The following is a 16,833-nucleotide window of genomic DNA, read 5'->3' on the forward strand; positions in this document are numbered from 1 at the left end:
CTAATCTTTAAATGTAAAGAACCTAGGGGGAACGGATAACTGAAGGAGAAGATCAAGAGTTTATATTTAGACATGCATCAACTGTTCTCATGTGGGGTTGCCTCAGTTGAGGACCTGTCTTGTGTGTCATGACACCTTAAAGCAGTCATATCAGGCGTCTCTATTCAAGCAGATCCCACTGAAAAATATGCTCCTCATACTGTGTATTAACGTGTGTGTGCAGCAGGTACATACCTGATAGCTGAGCTCAGACTTTGGTACCAGTCATTCAGATCCTGCTGGTTGCCGGACATGAGCAATAGCTTGGCTTTGGGGAAGGTTAACTGGATGGGGAGGAGGTAGAGGAGAGCAGTTAGGATGTTTGTATGAGTTGTTATGATGGGTGTGAGGTAATGGATTGCTGTTATGGACCTGTCACAATGGCAACAGCAGCACAGCTAAAATCCCTCATTCATTTCGATGAGACTAATGTGTTGGTGCGCTGAGCAGTACTGTCACTCGGGACAGTTCCATGATTTGAAATATTTAAAAGTTTTCCAACAGGCAACACTGTAAATTGATCAACTTTGGGTTGTTTTTTAGTAGCCTCACCATCTGTTAGTCATCAGATGCCCCTGTACAGCAGGGCCAAAACTGCAGTAACACTATAAAAACAGTAGAGGGTAGGCCAAAGTAAGCCAAAACCTCTTCCCTCTGTCAGCTCATCATAAAATCAAAACATGCTGCTGCTCTTCACAGGCATTCATCGCCGTTCTAAGGTAAAGAAGATGGAGAACGCAAGTAAAGTATCTGTTGCAATCTGGTCACATTTACTGGAAAACTATAGGCAGCCGGACAGAAATGTGTTGTCAGATCTCTCGTGGGCTCCTCTCAGGTCTACAGAGTGACAGGGTCCTCGTCCTTTGAGTCAACAGTAATTATCAAGTCTCTCCTTCACATTGCTAAAACCAGACTCAGATTGTACATGTCAAACAAACCAATGGGAGGTGTCTGAGTCCAAACAAAGGGGCTTTTAGAGCAGCATAATTACACCGGGAAAGCTATTACAGGGAATCAAAATTAGCCCTTCACGATATTAAATGGCCTTTCACATTTACCTGCGGCTGCAGCCTCTACATAGGGAACCAGCTTGTTGAGCAGTGACTTACTGATCATTTCCACTTCATGTTGGAACACAGGAGCATATAGCTCATCAAACATAATGATGTTTTTACACACCGAGGAAGGGAGTGTCTCTCATTATACATTAAAGAGATTAAGATTTCAAATGTACCATCATCAAAAGTATTATCTAATTACAGAGTTCAGTGAATGGGGCTGAATTGAGTGGCGCATGATATTAGGCACTCGCTTCTTGGGGGACGGCGCTTGATTTATGCACAAATACATTCCACTTCTATTGGAATACGGTAATTAGGGATTTGTCAGGAAATCTGACCCTCTTAGGTAGAAATTACTTTGTATAATAAGAACGGCAGAGCATGGCGCCTCATCGCTGCACATAATTTAGCTTGATTATTTATACATCAAAGAGAATCTGTCAGGGATGTGGGAAAATATTCAAGTAGCGAGGGAATATTAGCAGGAGGAAGACTGCAGACAGAGAGAGAAAGGAGAGAATAAGGAAGGTTGAGACAGACAAAAAGACAGAGGACAAAAAAATAAAGAGAAAACGGAGCGAGCCACAAGTAAAAGCCAGCTCTCTATAAACATGGGTAACCAGGGGAGAGAGGAAAAAAACAAACAAAAAACAAAACAAAAAAATAAATAAGCAACTGAATTTTAATAAAAGCCTTTTTTTTTCCTTCTCTAAACTTTGCATATAGATTGCCATGGCATTTAAAGCTGTCAAATTTAATTTGGCTTTAATTCTTCATGGCCCTGGATGACGAGGGCCCTGGAGTGCTGACAGCCCTTTTCTTTGAGCTTAGGTAGGGGCCCAGGATCAATAATGTGTCCTTATGAGAAATTACATGTAATGCTATTGAGTATGCATCTGGGCCTCGGTGGGATAAGAGGCTAATGAAATGCCATTTCTGCCATTAGATAATGTGCGGCAGGCTGGTGGAGAGCGGCGACCGACTTGAGGAAGATGTATTTACTAGAGGGGCGGAAGAGATGGATCTGCAGCCTAATCTGATCTAGCAACTGAGAGATTCTGTTGCAGCTGGCAGCCATCACTACACTCCTCGGTTCTTAGCGCAAAAACACACACACACACACCAAATACAACGGTTCTGACTAATCTCTCCATCAGTAGCCTTTTCATTAGTCACTTGGAGGATGCTTTTAATTTACACTGCCTTCAAAAATGAAGTCACATAGGCCTGGTCATGACGATACATCACCTGGCCTGCTAAGAGGATCATATAGCAACAGACATGCTGGACACTCTGAAGTCTTATACACACCCCTGGCGCTGAACGAGGATTACATGAATTTACCCTCCCATCTGTGTTTTTTGCGGCAGATCCTCACAAAATATACAAATCCTGTGTTTCACTCATATACTATACATTTACAAAATCTCTAGACACTACTCAGCGGTAGTGAATCGCAGTGTAGGCATGGAAACTAGCTAATTTGCACCAACAAGCTATTAAAATTCTTACTATAGACTGAACAATTAAGTGTTAATTGTGGAAATAATAGAAAGATTAACATTAATAAAATAATGGTTAATTTTACTTGGTTAATTTTCTGACTAGTTTTATTAAGTCGCTAACTGTCTTAGCCCGACTGTGAAACTACTTGTCATGTGTGAATCAAGCTTTAATGTCAAAAAGCATCAAATGCTGCCACCATTTCTGACAGACAGCAGTGTGAGCAGACAGCAAAGTAATCAAATCTCTACATAGCCGCCGTGCATCACAGGGAAGCACATTAGAAATACAGCATAAAGAGCGTATCAGCTGAAATGAATATTGATACCATGCAGCATGGGCACTAAACACTTGCTGCATAAACGCTTTGGTTACTTGCTAAATGACGCGTAACTCGTTCCTTTGAATGTTTCATGACAGCAACTACATTGTTTAGATGCAATTTGTCAGCCAGCAGCTGCACTGAGACCTGGAAGACAGATCAGACTGAGAGGAAAGACACATTAAAAGTTCAACTTTTGGGCCACTTCAACGAGGGTTTGAAGGGATTAGGGAGAAGAAGGGGCGAGGTAACACAGGTTTCCTCTGACAAGTGGAACTATATGACATTTCATTCAGTGAGGCTGGAAAACATACAGGAAATATCTCTTTGGCAGATTATACAAGAGAAACCATCAAGGCCGTAAGTAAGACAAATCAAAGCAACATACATCAAAAGTGGAAATTAAATAACGCCTCTGCTAAGGACTCACTCATGTGTATACGCAAATCAGTGAACAGATGTCTCCCCACCTGCTGCCCAACAAACCCTCTAAGCATTTTCTTTTTCACATTCAACTTTTTCCCTATTTTTCTACAGTTTACACAGGAAATCGCAAATCCTGTGTCACTTACAGTAGATGGCCCTTGTCTCGGAAACGTATGAAGAGCTCTATTACACACTAAGTCTAAAGTGACTTACAGTGCACAATAAAACTGGAAGCTTAGTGAAAGTCAATGGCAGACTCCAAAATCTGACTTCACGTTACGAATCTGGTATAGTAACCTGACTGTGGTAGATAAAAACAAGTTGGACAGTTGTGTTAGCATTAGAGCCTGACCGATAGAGATGGGGTTCGAAAGCATTTTATCGAATCTGAATCCAGTTCCGAATCCACTTATCGAATCTGAATCCTTTTGAGTCCCGTGTCAAATCTATTTAAGTAGTTTGCTTGCTGGGAAATGAAAATTGTAGTTAAAAATGTACTTTTTAAATTTTAAGTTATATCTTTTGTTACACAAAACAAAACTTTGTATTGCCGACAAGCATGAGACTGACACTAATACAAACTACGAGAATTAACACTCAAACCTAAACCATGGACATTCTGCTGTGCTGAAGGGTTGTAGGGCTTTCACCACATATTTTGTCACTGCTCTGTGACTTTCATCAGCCCTGTTCTGACTCATTTTTCCTTTTGCTGCAAGTGAAAATGGTGTTTGCTCATCACTTGGGGGCAGTGCTGCAGCTGTAGAGACCGTAAAAGCTGAAGTAAAAAAAACACAGTGAAAATAATATTAACTCTACTTTATTATTCAGAATATCAATTGAATAAATTGCTAGTGCTTTGCATTCGCACTGGACTTAATGATCCCTGAAGGCCAACTTGTTGTTGCATTGCTACTGGTCACAGAATCTGATGAGTCACAGAATATGCTGTAACACCAGCGGGCTGAGAACTCGTACCACAGAAATTGGTATCATTATTTATAACGGGCGATAAGGAAAAACAAATTAAAGCAATGGAAAGCCAAAGATAGGTGCTTGAGCTATTTAACTACCAGTGTCGCTACTGCGTAGTTTGTCCACCAAAGAGCACTGAAATTTCACTGTTGGCAACACCCTAAACCCTGTGATTGACCGAATGCATCACAGCTCAGGTGACTGCTGAAGAGCAGAATGTATGCTAAACGTTAGATTCGAAGCTCGGGAGTAGGAAGAGATAATTGGTTAGGGGTTAGACTAAGGTTGGGGTCAGGGCACGCATCATAAGGAACTGGTTAGGGTGAGGGTCAGGCTCAGTTTAAGGTAAAGGGAAAGATATATCCACAGGGAAACTTCACTTCCTCCAAAATTTACTTCAGAGTGTTGAAATCTAACACCAACCCAGAACCATGACCTGCATGTCCGTAGAGTTACTGTCAATGCACTGTTTCTGTACTGAGAAACAGTGTCTTTTCAGAATTATTGCTAACCCCCGTAGCTAATGTCTGGCCCTCACATTTCAAAAACCTTGCCTAGAACTGGCAACATTGGAGGGATCATTAGACCAGTGGAGAAACACTGGAAAGCAACGTGTCCAAGTAAATGACAGTGAAAGCTGATTCAGACACTCCTCATGCCCCCCTCAATAACTAAATGATCCTTAGCAAAACTCTTTATCTCATGTGTTTCTGTTAAAAAAATGAATATTGGCTGATATATCGTACACCCTCAAAAATCGAAATCGGCATTGGCCTTTAAAAGCCTGTATTGCTTGGGCTCCAGTTGGAATATTTAGGAAAATTACAGATCACCAGTCATTAGCTGCCACATATAAAAATAGAGTTAATAAATAACAATATTTAACAAAAAAGGTATATAAGGGATTCTTTGTACCATGTGCCATTAATATAATGAAGAAAAAGGACTAACATATCCTCATGCCAGGAGATTTATCCACTTTTGGACCAATATTGCTGCACTGCTTATGATTTGTGATGCATGTTGTGTTTATTACTTTTTTTTATTGTGTTATGTTTATTACCTTTAGACTAATTTCTTGTCATAGTTGGACAATAAAGTTCTTTCATATCCTAAATTTTTCAGGTCTATTTTAATACAGTACTTATATGGCATATGTACTGTACATTCAAAGAGTTACTGGCGGCTGTAGTCATTCCTTCTGTTCACTGCAGTTATGAAGCAATCCCTGTGCAAAGCGACTACACTGCAAGAGATCCAGGAAAAAATCCACAGCCCACATTCTGTGTACAAATACATTCTCAAGTTCAGCTGATGCTAATATGAAGCTTCAGCAGTTTGAATAAGGCAAATCAAGTAGGTATTTTCATCCTGGCAGTCGTGTGTAGGTTTATTGCCAGTGTTTTGTTCCAGCAACTAACCTACTTGAAATTTCCAGCATGTACAGTATCTCTTAGCAAGGAAACACACTGACTAGATACACATAAGGAATTTCATACTAAAGAGCCATAACTCTGGAATATAACCACTAAATTTATATAACCTAATTTATATAACTCAAGCGTCATAGCTTCCGCTTCGGAATAAATCTTTGCAAAGAATGAGACAGTGTATGTATGGAGAGGAGGAATGATTCCACTGTAATCACTCGTTTCCTGCTGTTTTCCTTGTGTGTTGTTCTTTCCTCTAATATGAGTTTTCAGCTGCTGTTCATAAATAACTCAGTACTATTTTTTTTTCCTTTCTGGTTTGTTAATGTTGATTTTCAGCCTGTTTACCAATTCAACTGACATGAAAATGAACTAATTCAATATTCCACAATATCCCAGAAGCTCCCTTATCCCTCTAATGTTTTGGAAAGAAACTTTTCACATGAACAAAACTCAGGTGGGCAGTTATGGGCCTAGCTGGCTGATACTCACACTGAGAAGGCCTCCTTGGCTCTTGGTGTGCCCAAATACCTTCTCCACAGTGCAATCTTGCAGGGGGTAGCTGTGCTGGCCAGTGAACTTGTCTCCATTGGTGGGATGCAGTGGGCTGCAGCGCTTGGCCTGCAGCAGCATGTCAGAGAACAGGAAGAACATCTTGGGCTTAGCCTCTGCACCTTTAGGAAGAACCATGTTCAACCAGCCCTCACGGATGTACCACCTCCCTGTGAGAGGTGAGAGGAACACACAGAAACATAAACAGTCATCTTTAGCACCTCAATCCTTGTTGCAGGGAAGCTGATGGCTTTCGCAGCATGCACTGAGACACCTGCGACAGATCTCACATCCAACACAGTGATGATGCTTTTTGTTTACTAGCCATCTAAAGTTTCCCTTGCTGTGGTAAAGTTGCAGAAGCTAAAGTAAAATCAATACAAAGTTTATAATATTAATTCTACTTTATCATTATGCAAATATCAAGTAAATACATACTTGATACAGGAAGCTCGTGTATGACACACTCCACTGAACACGCTGAACAGCCACATTTGACCCATTCATACACCACTATTGTCACAGGTTAACCCCATCACATTACCCATCACACACTCAAGACTACAGCTGTAGTGAAATACACATTGTTAAAACCACACAATTACACAGACCCTGAAGAACCACATTGCCTTAATTATCAAATACAGACATTACACTTTCAGTTCCCTTGTATGCTGTCTCTTGTTTGTTACATAAAAGGCATTTAAATATCAATAACATAAAATAAATTACCATCTAAAATAGAAACTTCTGTTTTGCTGATCCGTGCTAGACCCTGAACAGGGTCAAAAAGTCAAGTCGGATAATGCTTGGGTCAGGTTCAGCACCAGCTCCATTTTAGATCTGGCTTATATTGGGCAAAAAACCTAGAATAATTCAGCTCCAGAGCCAACAAATCTATCAGTCTTTTTTATCTCTCCAGACACTTTTTTTTTTATTAACAAAGAGAAATGTGCAAGAAACTCTGGTTACATTAGTAAGCTTCTCATTTAGCGCTGACTGTCGCTTTTTTCAAAAGACAGAGTCGGCAGCAAATTATAGCAGATGTAGCTATTTGTCATTAATCCCATAATGCTTAAAATTAAAGTTTTGGTTGGTGTCTGGTCAATGTGCTTCCTGCAAGCTGGTGTCTGTGCTCAGCAAAACCAACAGAGTGGCAACTGTTCTTTAGAGAGAATTTCTAGCTGACTGTGTTTCTGTGCGTCAGTGTTTGAAGAAATGACTTGAGGTCCGGATTTATATTTTCTTTTAGCTATAGGTTGTCAATATTAATATGGCTGACGCTCAAAACTCTTTCTGCCTTCTCAGCCAGCAAAAGGTGATAGCAGACCTTTGAATTGGAGTTATTTTTAACTTAAGGTATGTTAATGTTGAAACCTGAACTGGATTTAAATTCAATAGGGGTTTCAAAAGGATTCACACTCAGTAAGCAGACTCAATACTGAATTCAGATTTTATAAATGCTACTGAATCAAAAATCAACGCAGGTTTAACTGATATAACTATGTCAGTGTTAAAGTTGTAATAATCATCGACTTCTCAGTATCAAATTGCTTAAAGCAAAATGAGACTAAGCCATGTTGAATTGAAAAGATAAATGAAGACTATTTAAAGGGAACAAAGAAGGAAGAATCTAAGACAGACTCAGTGGGAGGTAGGCATATCAGGGTGTGGCTGCAGAGGAAAGCTCTCATCTCTTTGACTATGATTGGCAGCAGCCTGATGATAGCTAATAAGCAAGAGGCTGACATTTGGATAGATAAAATGAAAATTCAGTCTGGGTCCAGGGTGTTTTTGTAATTGCCCCAGCCAGAAGCCTGTGATTGCAGCTAGCATGAGTGGCCGGAGCTGTGCCTCTGGGGGTTTGAGAAGACATTTTCAGCTACAGACAAGCCCACTGAGATTAAGTGGCACGGCCAGGCGGGGGTCAAATTGCTTTTAAAATGCCATGGGTCTCAAACGGAAAAACAGTCAAGAGACATGCCATGACTTTCTCAGGTGCTGTGTGGAGATTGGAGCGGTGGTTGTAATAGTTCTATTAAATATGATATAAGTAAAACCCTTTTTGAGCCTTATGCAACCTTTTAAAGACACATTTACTGAAGGGTAAGAAGTCAATAACCGTTCAGTCGCGCTCAGTTAAGGAAATTTTGAATTTTTGAAGCTGAAGTCAACTGTAGAGGGAAATGTCTTCATGAAACAGACCCCTTGCACCCTTAGCTCTTTCACAATTAACTGACAGACCCGGGACTTATATACCTATTGTAACTGACATACGTTACCAGACAGGGCTACTCTCTATTTGCAAAGACGTTTTCTACATACAAAGGTTGTTTCATTAAGTTGAATGTCATGGTTTAAGTTTATTCAAAGAGGCACAAATCCCAGGAAGAGGACTCCAATGGGATAAGTGTGTTGCTCTGTGCATCCTTCCTTAATGTATAAATACAAAACTTTCCTCTAACACATTAGCCGTATCCAAGAAGAGTTGAATCAAGGGCAACTGGACCAGGTTGTAGATATTTTGTTGTAGATACAGATGGGAACAGGAAAAACCTAAAGAAATAGTGGAGAAAGAGGATGACAGTGCCCCCAACCATAGGGCACGAGGGGTCACTGAATGGTTTGATGAGTATCAAAATGATTGATTCACTTCCGATGTGAATTATGTGCTGTGGCTTTCGCTGTCACCAGATGTAAACCCAACTGAACACCTATGGGAGATTTTGAACCCTAGTCTTAGACAGCGCTGTCCACCACCATCATCAAAACACGAAATGAGGGAATATCTTTTGAGAGAATATTGTTCATCACTCCAGAAGAGTTCCAGAGACTTGGACAACCAATGCCAAGGCACATTGAAGCTTTTCTGGCATCTCCTGGTGGGCCAGTACCTTATCTTCATTTTGGTCTTTCCTTTGTCGCCCATATGTACTTCAAGTACTTGCAATCAAGATCAGTTGCCCTCAATTCAACTCTTTTTGGATAACCATTCCCTGGATGACTGGGAATCCTGACAGACACATTAGCCATAAACAGTCAATAAGACAAAAGTGTATCAGGGCTGTATTGGTTTCTTTCTTTTGGTGTATTGCCCATGTAGCCTAAAAAATGTTATCGTGAAATTTGAAAGTTGCACTTACAGGAATACTAAAGCGAGTCCCCCATAAAGTTTGGGGACTTTCAAGAGGCAGATTTAAAGGTAAAACAATAAGTCAATTAGTCGATCAACAGAAAATCATTAGACAATCATTTTGATAATAAATGAATCACTAAAGGGGTTTTTTAAACAAAAATGCCAAAACTTCACTGGTTCCATCTTATCAATGTAATTATCTGGTTTCCTTTAGGGGATTATTTTATTCTAAAGCAATATTGATTGCTTTGTCTATAAAATGTCAGAAAACTGTGAAAAATGGCTATTGTAATTTCCCATAGCCCAAGGAGGTGTATTAAGACTGCTTGTTTAATTAGACCAGCAGTCCAAAATCTGGCAGTTGTTTGGACAAAATGAGCAACTTAAATATGTCAATATTTAAATTTAAATTTTATCTTACAGACCCAATGATCAAGAAATCATTCAGCTAATTAACTGATGAAAACAATGTTATTTGCAGCCCTAGGAATGGTCAAAATTGAGGGAGCAGAGGTGGGAGGTATCTTGACTATTAGTCCCTCGTGGTGCTCAAGCTGTAAGAACTGCCGTAAACTACATTTCCGCTAGAGTTGCTAAGTTGAAGGAGCTCTTTCAGGTGCTCCTGTTTCTGTAAGTAAAAGTCCCATTCTTTTATCCCATAGACAATATTACGTGCCACAGTTGGGGCACTTCCATAGATTGGATGCACATGAAACTACCCCAGCTGAATCATCAGTACAAAAGGGGAACAACTGAATCTGAAAATATCTGTTTCTTTGATAAAAAGTTAAAGATAAAAGGCTTGAAATTAATTACCACTCAAAAGCTGGATTTCTGCAAAAAACACCCAATCACCTAACTTAAAATTCTGTGATGTGGGTTGATTTAAGATTAACTACTGTACAACTATGCTGTGGTATTATGTTCAAAATTTCAACAACGAAGCATCTGACCACTGCTCTGATGATGTGCCTTTGACTAGCTTCTTTTACAAAGCAATTGCAGCTGAGGCTCATGGGTATATTAGTCTTTAGACCTGTCAACTATGTCAAACTGAGGGACGAAATGTGATTTCTAAGGAAAAAAAGGATGAAATAATGAAAACTGTGGTCATAACATAATCCTATTGGGTCGTTTCATAACCCTGGAGGATCCTGTGTTTCTGTGTTAAACAACATTGATTGTGGATTAAAAAAAATGTAAAATTGATTATAGTCATGTATGTTTGCCAAATACTCTGACACTAAAATTGAATTTACAATGGCACTAGAAATTATATTTAGCTCAAAGCTCAGACTCCTACAGACTGTATGGGAGCACAGTCTTAATAAATAAATAACATAGCGACATTCTGTGATAAGACTATGTTATCGCTTTTAATTCATGCATGGGCAATTATGTGTTACATGTTTGCTCAAGCATGAAAATGCTGCCAGTATCCAGTGTGCTGAAACTGATGTATTTCAGTCGACAAGAAGTGTGCTGATTATCCAGACGTGCTTCTATCCCCTTTCGCTCCTTTCACTAATCAAGCTATAAATCTGACCAGGAAATTAGTGCTAAAGGTCTCCATCTGTCCTGTGGTTTCAGTTTAGGTGGGTGAAATATCATAGACCATAATTACTTGTCATAGTGCCTGACAGCAACTATTTGTTGAACAATAAATCAATAATAATCAATAAATTTATTCTTGTACTGGTAACACTTTAAGTCCCCCTATTTAGCATGTATAAGCAGTATATAATTATAAATAAATATAATATCGTTGTTTTGTTTTTTTCAAGTAAGACTAAATTCAGTGCGACTTTGGGAAGCAAACAATGGATTCCCTAAGATTAAAGGCATTAGCAGATATCCCCTATCAGTTCCCCTGACCAATAAAGTTGACAGGGGCAGAAAGGTTGGATGGGCTCTGTTTGAGGAGGACTCTCTTTGTGGACCAGGTTCTCTTCAGACCCCCTGCCTACATCTGACCAGCAGCATGTTCAAAGAGCGGGTGGTGCCAAGCACTCCTCTCCATGTCCAGGCCTTTCAGCTTCCCTTGTCAAAGAGCACCTCTGCTCTACTACAAAGTCTTTTGGGCTGGACCAAGCGGGGGGCTGAGGAAGGTCAGGCAGGAAATAAAGGTTGATCTACAAAGAGTCCTGTTTCCCCGATGTGTCCAAGGTCAAAGGAATAACGGAAGCAGAGGGCAGCAGAGTGTGGCAGAATGAGGACAGGTCAGGTTTGGCATCGTCAAGTTTGGAGAATCAAAAAGGCGTCTTTCACTTTGTTAATAAATTCCCAATACTAGCGGCATTTTACTTTAGGTCAGAGACGAGGTCCAGTAAAAACTTGAATATTTAAGCTATTGATGATACTAAGGTAACCGGTGAACTCAGGAGTGTAGAGGAATAAATCCGACTACAGCTGCAACAACTGATTATTTTCATTATCTATTAATTTGTCGATAGTAGGGGTGAAAAGATTTACAAAATGTATCGGAAGACCAAGTCGACAGTCAGGGATAATCAATATACAGCCACAGATTCAATTCAAAAGCTGTACAAAACTTGAAAAGAAATTGTCAATCAAAAAACCTCCAAGTAAGCCTGTATACAGCCCTGTCTCCTAGAAATTATGTTTATGTACAACTAATTTGCAGCAGCAAATATGTTTTGAAGGAGACGATATCTCAGGAATGCCTTGAGGGAACTTCTTAAAATTTGGCTCTAACGTTCACTTGGACTCAATGATGAATTGATTAGATTTTGGTGGTCAAAGGTTCACTAACAATGTATTTGTTTTTCTTCTAAAATATCAGACGTTAGAGTTATTTAAGAAAGCGATGTGTGGACTTGATGGTTACTATGAGGAACAGTCTAGCATTAGCAGCCATCACCACTTCTGAAGAACTGTGACCCTAAATTCTTCCGTGTTAAAGGAAATTGTTGTGTCGTTTTATTTACAGAAAAATGCACCCATATAGCATTATTGAAAGTACCACATTCAGAAGGATGATACTGATCCTGGTAACTGAGGTTTCGGCAATATTCAGTCAGCAAGATTTCAGTGAAAACTTAATCCTCTAGGGGAATGGCCAAAATGTTTCGCAGTGTTTCACTGCCCATGTTTGCTATTGTTTTGTGTGTCAGTCAAGATATGTAGTGTAAATGTATCTATCTTTTAGTAATGAATTGTGGAATAGTGTGTATATAGATATGTATCTAATCATCTAAGAGGGAGAGATGCATACCCTTAGATCTGGTTATTTGACTGGTTATTTCTTGAAGGTAAGATTTTCTTCAGTGTAGCGGCACATATGTTGTCAAACTACCTAGAAATGAATAAGCTTATTGACACATCAGTGCAGAAAGCCGGAACACCAGGTTTTTCTGGATGCTTTGAGGAAAGAAGCATGTTCAGTCAGCAAAGAAGGAAAGAAGAGACTCGCATGTGGTATTCTTAGATTTAGCAAATGCATTTGGTTCGATATAGTCTACTGTGGAAAGCATTAGAGTATTTCATGGTATCAGATATAGTCAAAGGGCTAATGAGGGGAATATTTTCTGACCATCCAGATGTGTTTCACAACTGCAGAATTTACTACAGCATAGCAGCATTTTTAGATCACTGCTATCATGTCAGGATGCACAGTTTCATCGTTAGTTTTTACCATTACAATGGGGGTTAATATTAGAGCATCTAAGTAGGTTGTAGGCGGAGAGAGGCTTCAGGGGAGGGTAGCGCTTACCACCATAGCACCATGTACCAAAAGAGTACTAAGTTGAACACTAGCTTAAAGTGGGCTAGGGTAAAGGTTAAGCCAGAGAAATCAAAGAGTATTTAAATTGTAAGTAAGGGGTTTTATATAGATGAGGAGGCAATTTCAACAATGTTAAGAGAAGCAGTTAAAAGTTTAGGTAGGTGGTATAATGCAGCTCACAGCTCTTAGTGATAAGGACGGCATTAACAGTATAGAGATGTCAGGCCTTCCAGGCAAATCAAACTGTCGGGCCCTCAGTTTGATCTGCTGTCACGATTGTTTTGGCCCCCGACATTGTATAATATACCTATTTCAAAAGGTAGAGATTCAAGATAGAATGCTTAGCTCTCACATTAGAAAGTGGCTGGGGCCCCACAGAGCCTCGGTACAGTGGCACTGCATGGAAAAGGGATTTGGAGTTCCTAATAACCAGTTTGACAGAGGAGTCTAAATTGGCAAAAGCAATGCTGGAGATGAGACTGTCCTAGAGTCTTGGGATATAACAGTTTTGTGTACATGGCCAACAGTCACAGCAGGGACGAAGTGGAACCTGAGGGAGGCAGTTTCACAGAGTCAGGCAGCACTTGTAGGCCATGTACAGCGTGAGTGGATTTAAGCATAGCACAGCCTACTTGGAGTAAAGCAACATCTGCTGGCAGGAGGAAACTGGTTGTAGAGGAAATTCAGAGGCAAGATGAGGCTGCTAGATGTGCAAGAGCAGTTTCTCAGGCAAAGCAGAGCCAGTGGATGACTTAGGAAAGTGTAGAAAAGAAGAAACTTAGCTAGAGGGAAGTGTGGGTAGTGGAAACAGGCAGTATTAGATTCATGCTAGGAGCAACTTGTGATGTGCCTCTATCTCCCCAAAATGTTAGTACACAGATACGCAAGAACGCAACATGTCCTGTATGTTCAAGTATGGCTTCACTTCGGGACATTCTGTCAGGGTGTAAAACAAGCCTGTCTCAAGGATGATACACCTGGCCATTGATAGAAATGCTTAAAGGTAAACTCACTGGATGCAAAAAGGAAACAAGACGGGCTTTTGTTTGTTGTGAGGGTGAGCAAGTCAGGCAGCAAGCAACGACAGGCAGGCCCTGCCCTCCTCAGATGAGAAGAACTAATCTCTAAGCAACCGTAAAACAGGCCCTCAGGCCCTGTCCCTCAAGAGATGGCTACCACTAATCTAAGACCGTATCTTGTGTTGTGGTGAGAAACACAATGTGTTGTGCATTTTGTGGAGCTGACATTAAACTGGGAGAACGCAGAAGAAATGGCCTATGAGAGGGAAACCCTTAGATAAACAGAGGTTGCAGCGGAGGCACAGGAGTGTGTGGTTAATTCCCACCAGTGGAGTGGAGGCTGGCTGTAGGGGCATGTTGGCAGACCAGTCTTGTCCCTGTTAACTGAACTGAGTATAAGAGGGTAGAGCAGCAAGCACAACTCAAACTCTTTTTTGACACAGAGGTGTGGTGTGTGTGTGTTGTGTTAGAAGATAAGAGAAGAGAAAGCTGGCTGGTTTTTGTTGATGGGATGGGCAAGATTTGGGGGAGAAGAGTGGGTGTGGTTATTATATATGGTGGTTTAGGCAACATGGTAGTTAGAATGGCATGCTGCTAGCATGCTAGTTAGCCGGGCATATCTAGGTGCAATCAGGGTATTCAGATTATTCTAAAAAAAATAAATAAATAAAAAATAAAAATAAAAAATAAAAATCAGGAATTTTAATTAATAATTACAACTATCAAAATAAATGGAAAAAACAGTAAAATCATTAATATTTAAATTTTGTTTTATTACAACCAAATTTATAACACTAACAATTTACAACTAAATAACCATGTAATGAAAAATTGAAATTACAGTACTTTGTCCGTAGAGGATGGTTTCAGGGCAGCAGCCGCGTTTCAGCAGGAGAGAGCTAGAGTGTGTGTGTGTGTGTGTGTGTGTGTGTGTGTGTGTGAGAGCGAGCAAGACAAAGAATAATGAACACAGAATGGGGAACTTAAGTTTCCAACTTTGCCACTAGCAAATCTCTACTATTTTGCTACTAAAACTAAGATTTCGATGTCGAAGTGTGAATATATGCGGCACATTAGTACAGAAAGAGAGAGAGAGTATGCAAGATTTGTCTTTGTTGAAACAAACTATGAGCTACAATGAACGAAGAGTCTCAGTCAAGGAAAAGAGTAAAACATAAAATAAGTTCACAATAAAAAAATGTACTAAGCATTTAGCAATATGTAATCATCTAGCATCAATTTACAGGCTGGGTCAAGCTGCTGAGTGTCTGCTCTCTGCTTGGATTAAAGTAGGAGTTGAAAGCAAAGGTACTTTAAATCAGTTTGAAGGTACTTCAGATTAGGGCTGGAGGATGGTGTCGCCTGTCAATGGGCTCAGCAGATTTATGATGGCATGGTCTGATACCCATTGCGGGGAGTAGTGATATGTTGAAACAGCATTCAACATGAAAGCTGGGGTTCCATAGGACTGCTCACCCAACTTTTGGCACATTTTAATTCTGGATTGACAACTGTCAATTATTTAAACTATGAAATATCAGAAGATCATAAAAAATACCCATTGCAATTGCACAGAATTCTCCAAGATGATCAACAGTCTGAAACCCAAAGATATTCATTTTACAGTGATATAAAACAGATAAAAGCAGTGAATCCTTGCTTCGGAAAAAGCTTTAATGAGGTAGTCTGATTGAGCTCTAGTCAGCTGAGACAAAAACACATACATAAAAATGACAAAATATAAAACACAATTATGTGCAATAGTCAGGGGCATAAAGGGACATAAATTCGAAAAAAATCAATGTAAGACATGATAGAAAATGTGAAACATCTTTGCTTTAAATTGAAGGAACAGGCTTGCAGACGCAAATATGCAGCCTCCCAGGGAAACAGGCTGACTGTCTGCTGTATCAATGTCCCATTGATTCAGCCTTCATGTCTCACCATCGCCCCCCTCATCTCCTACAGAGCTACTTAATATGTTTGAGGGGCTCCAATGCCTCTCATCTGTAAAAGGCAGAGCTTTTCTTTTACCCACATTAGAGGTGGTGTTGGTGGGAAGGAAGTAGAATGGGTCGGCATGGGGTTGCAGGGTGGGGTGGTGCTGCGGCTGCTCTGAAGTCTGTCTGGTGGGACCGAAGCTTTATTGGCTGGAAAGGAAGCCGGCGGAGTTGTGAGGGCCTGAGAGCTGGGATGAGAGGAAGCTTTTGAAACTTCCCACATCGGCATTAGAGAGATGAGCTGCTATTCAGTGCTCGCTCCCAGCCTACACCAACACATCCGTAAATACACACACAAAGCAAGCCTGCATATCCAAGCAAACACACACTCGTGGCTTCACACACACTTGTGTTCACTCATATCCAGCAAACACACTTTGGCTTCCTTTTTATCTGCTGGTCCGTGAGATGAGACTGGGCTCTAATTGGTCCTGGGGGAGATTGGCAGGACGAGCGGATCAACGAGGAGGCCAGGTTCTCTTGAGACAAACAACAGGAGAGGGAGTGGCAGGAAGAAAAGGGCCACAGCTCCACAAGTAGAGAGGGAACCACAACGGAAGAGGGGAAATAAATGAGCGAAAAGGAAGGCAGGATGAAGGGGAAAAACACATTCACTCGGAAGAGG

General features: G+C 40.4%; 1 protein-coding gene across 1 annotated transcript in view; it reads right to left on the minus strand.

The window, feature by feature from the left end:
• The window catches only part of arhgef39 (Rho guanine nucleotide exchange factor (GEF) 39), a 66,934-nt gene that overhangs the window by 8,320 nt on the left and 41,781 nt on the right, over nucleotides 1-16,833 (minus strand). Inside the window, exons 8-9 of the mRNA XM_040151130.1 lie at nucleotides 6,249-6,478; nucleotides 235-323 (exon numbers count right to left, since the gene is read on the minus strand). Of these exons, the coding sequence (XP_040007064.1) occupies nucleotides 235-323; nucleotides 6,249-6,478 (319 nt within the window). The remainder of the gene's footprint in view (nucleotides 1-234; nucleotides 324-6,248; nucleotides 6,479-16,833) is intronic.

The sequence above is a fragment of the Xiphias gladius genome, chromosome 2, assembly GCF_016859285.1.
Source record: "Xiphias gladius isolate SHS-SW01 ecotype Sanya breed wild chromosome 2, ASM1685928v1, whole genome shotgun sequence".
Classification (NCBI taxonomy): Eukaryota; Metazoa; Chordata; class Actinopteri; order Istiophoriformes; family Xiphiidae; genus Xiphias; species Xiphias gladius.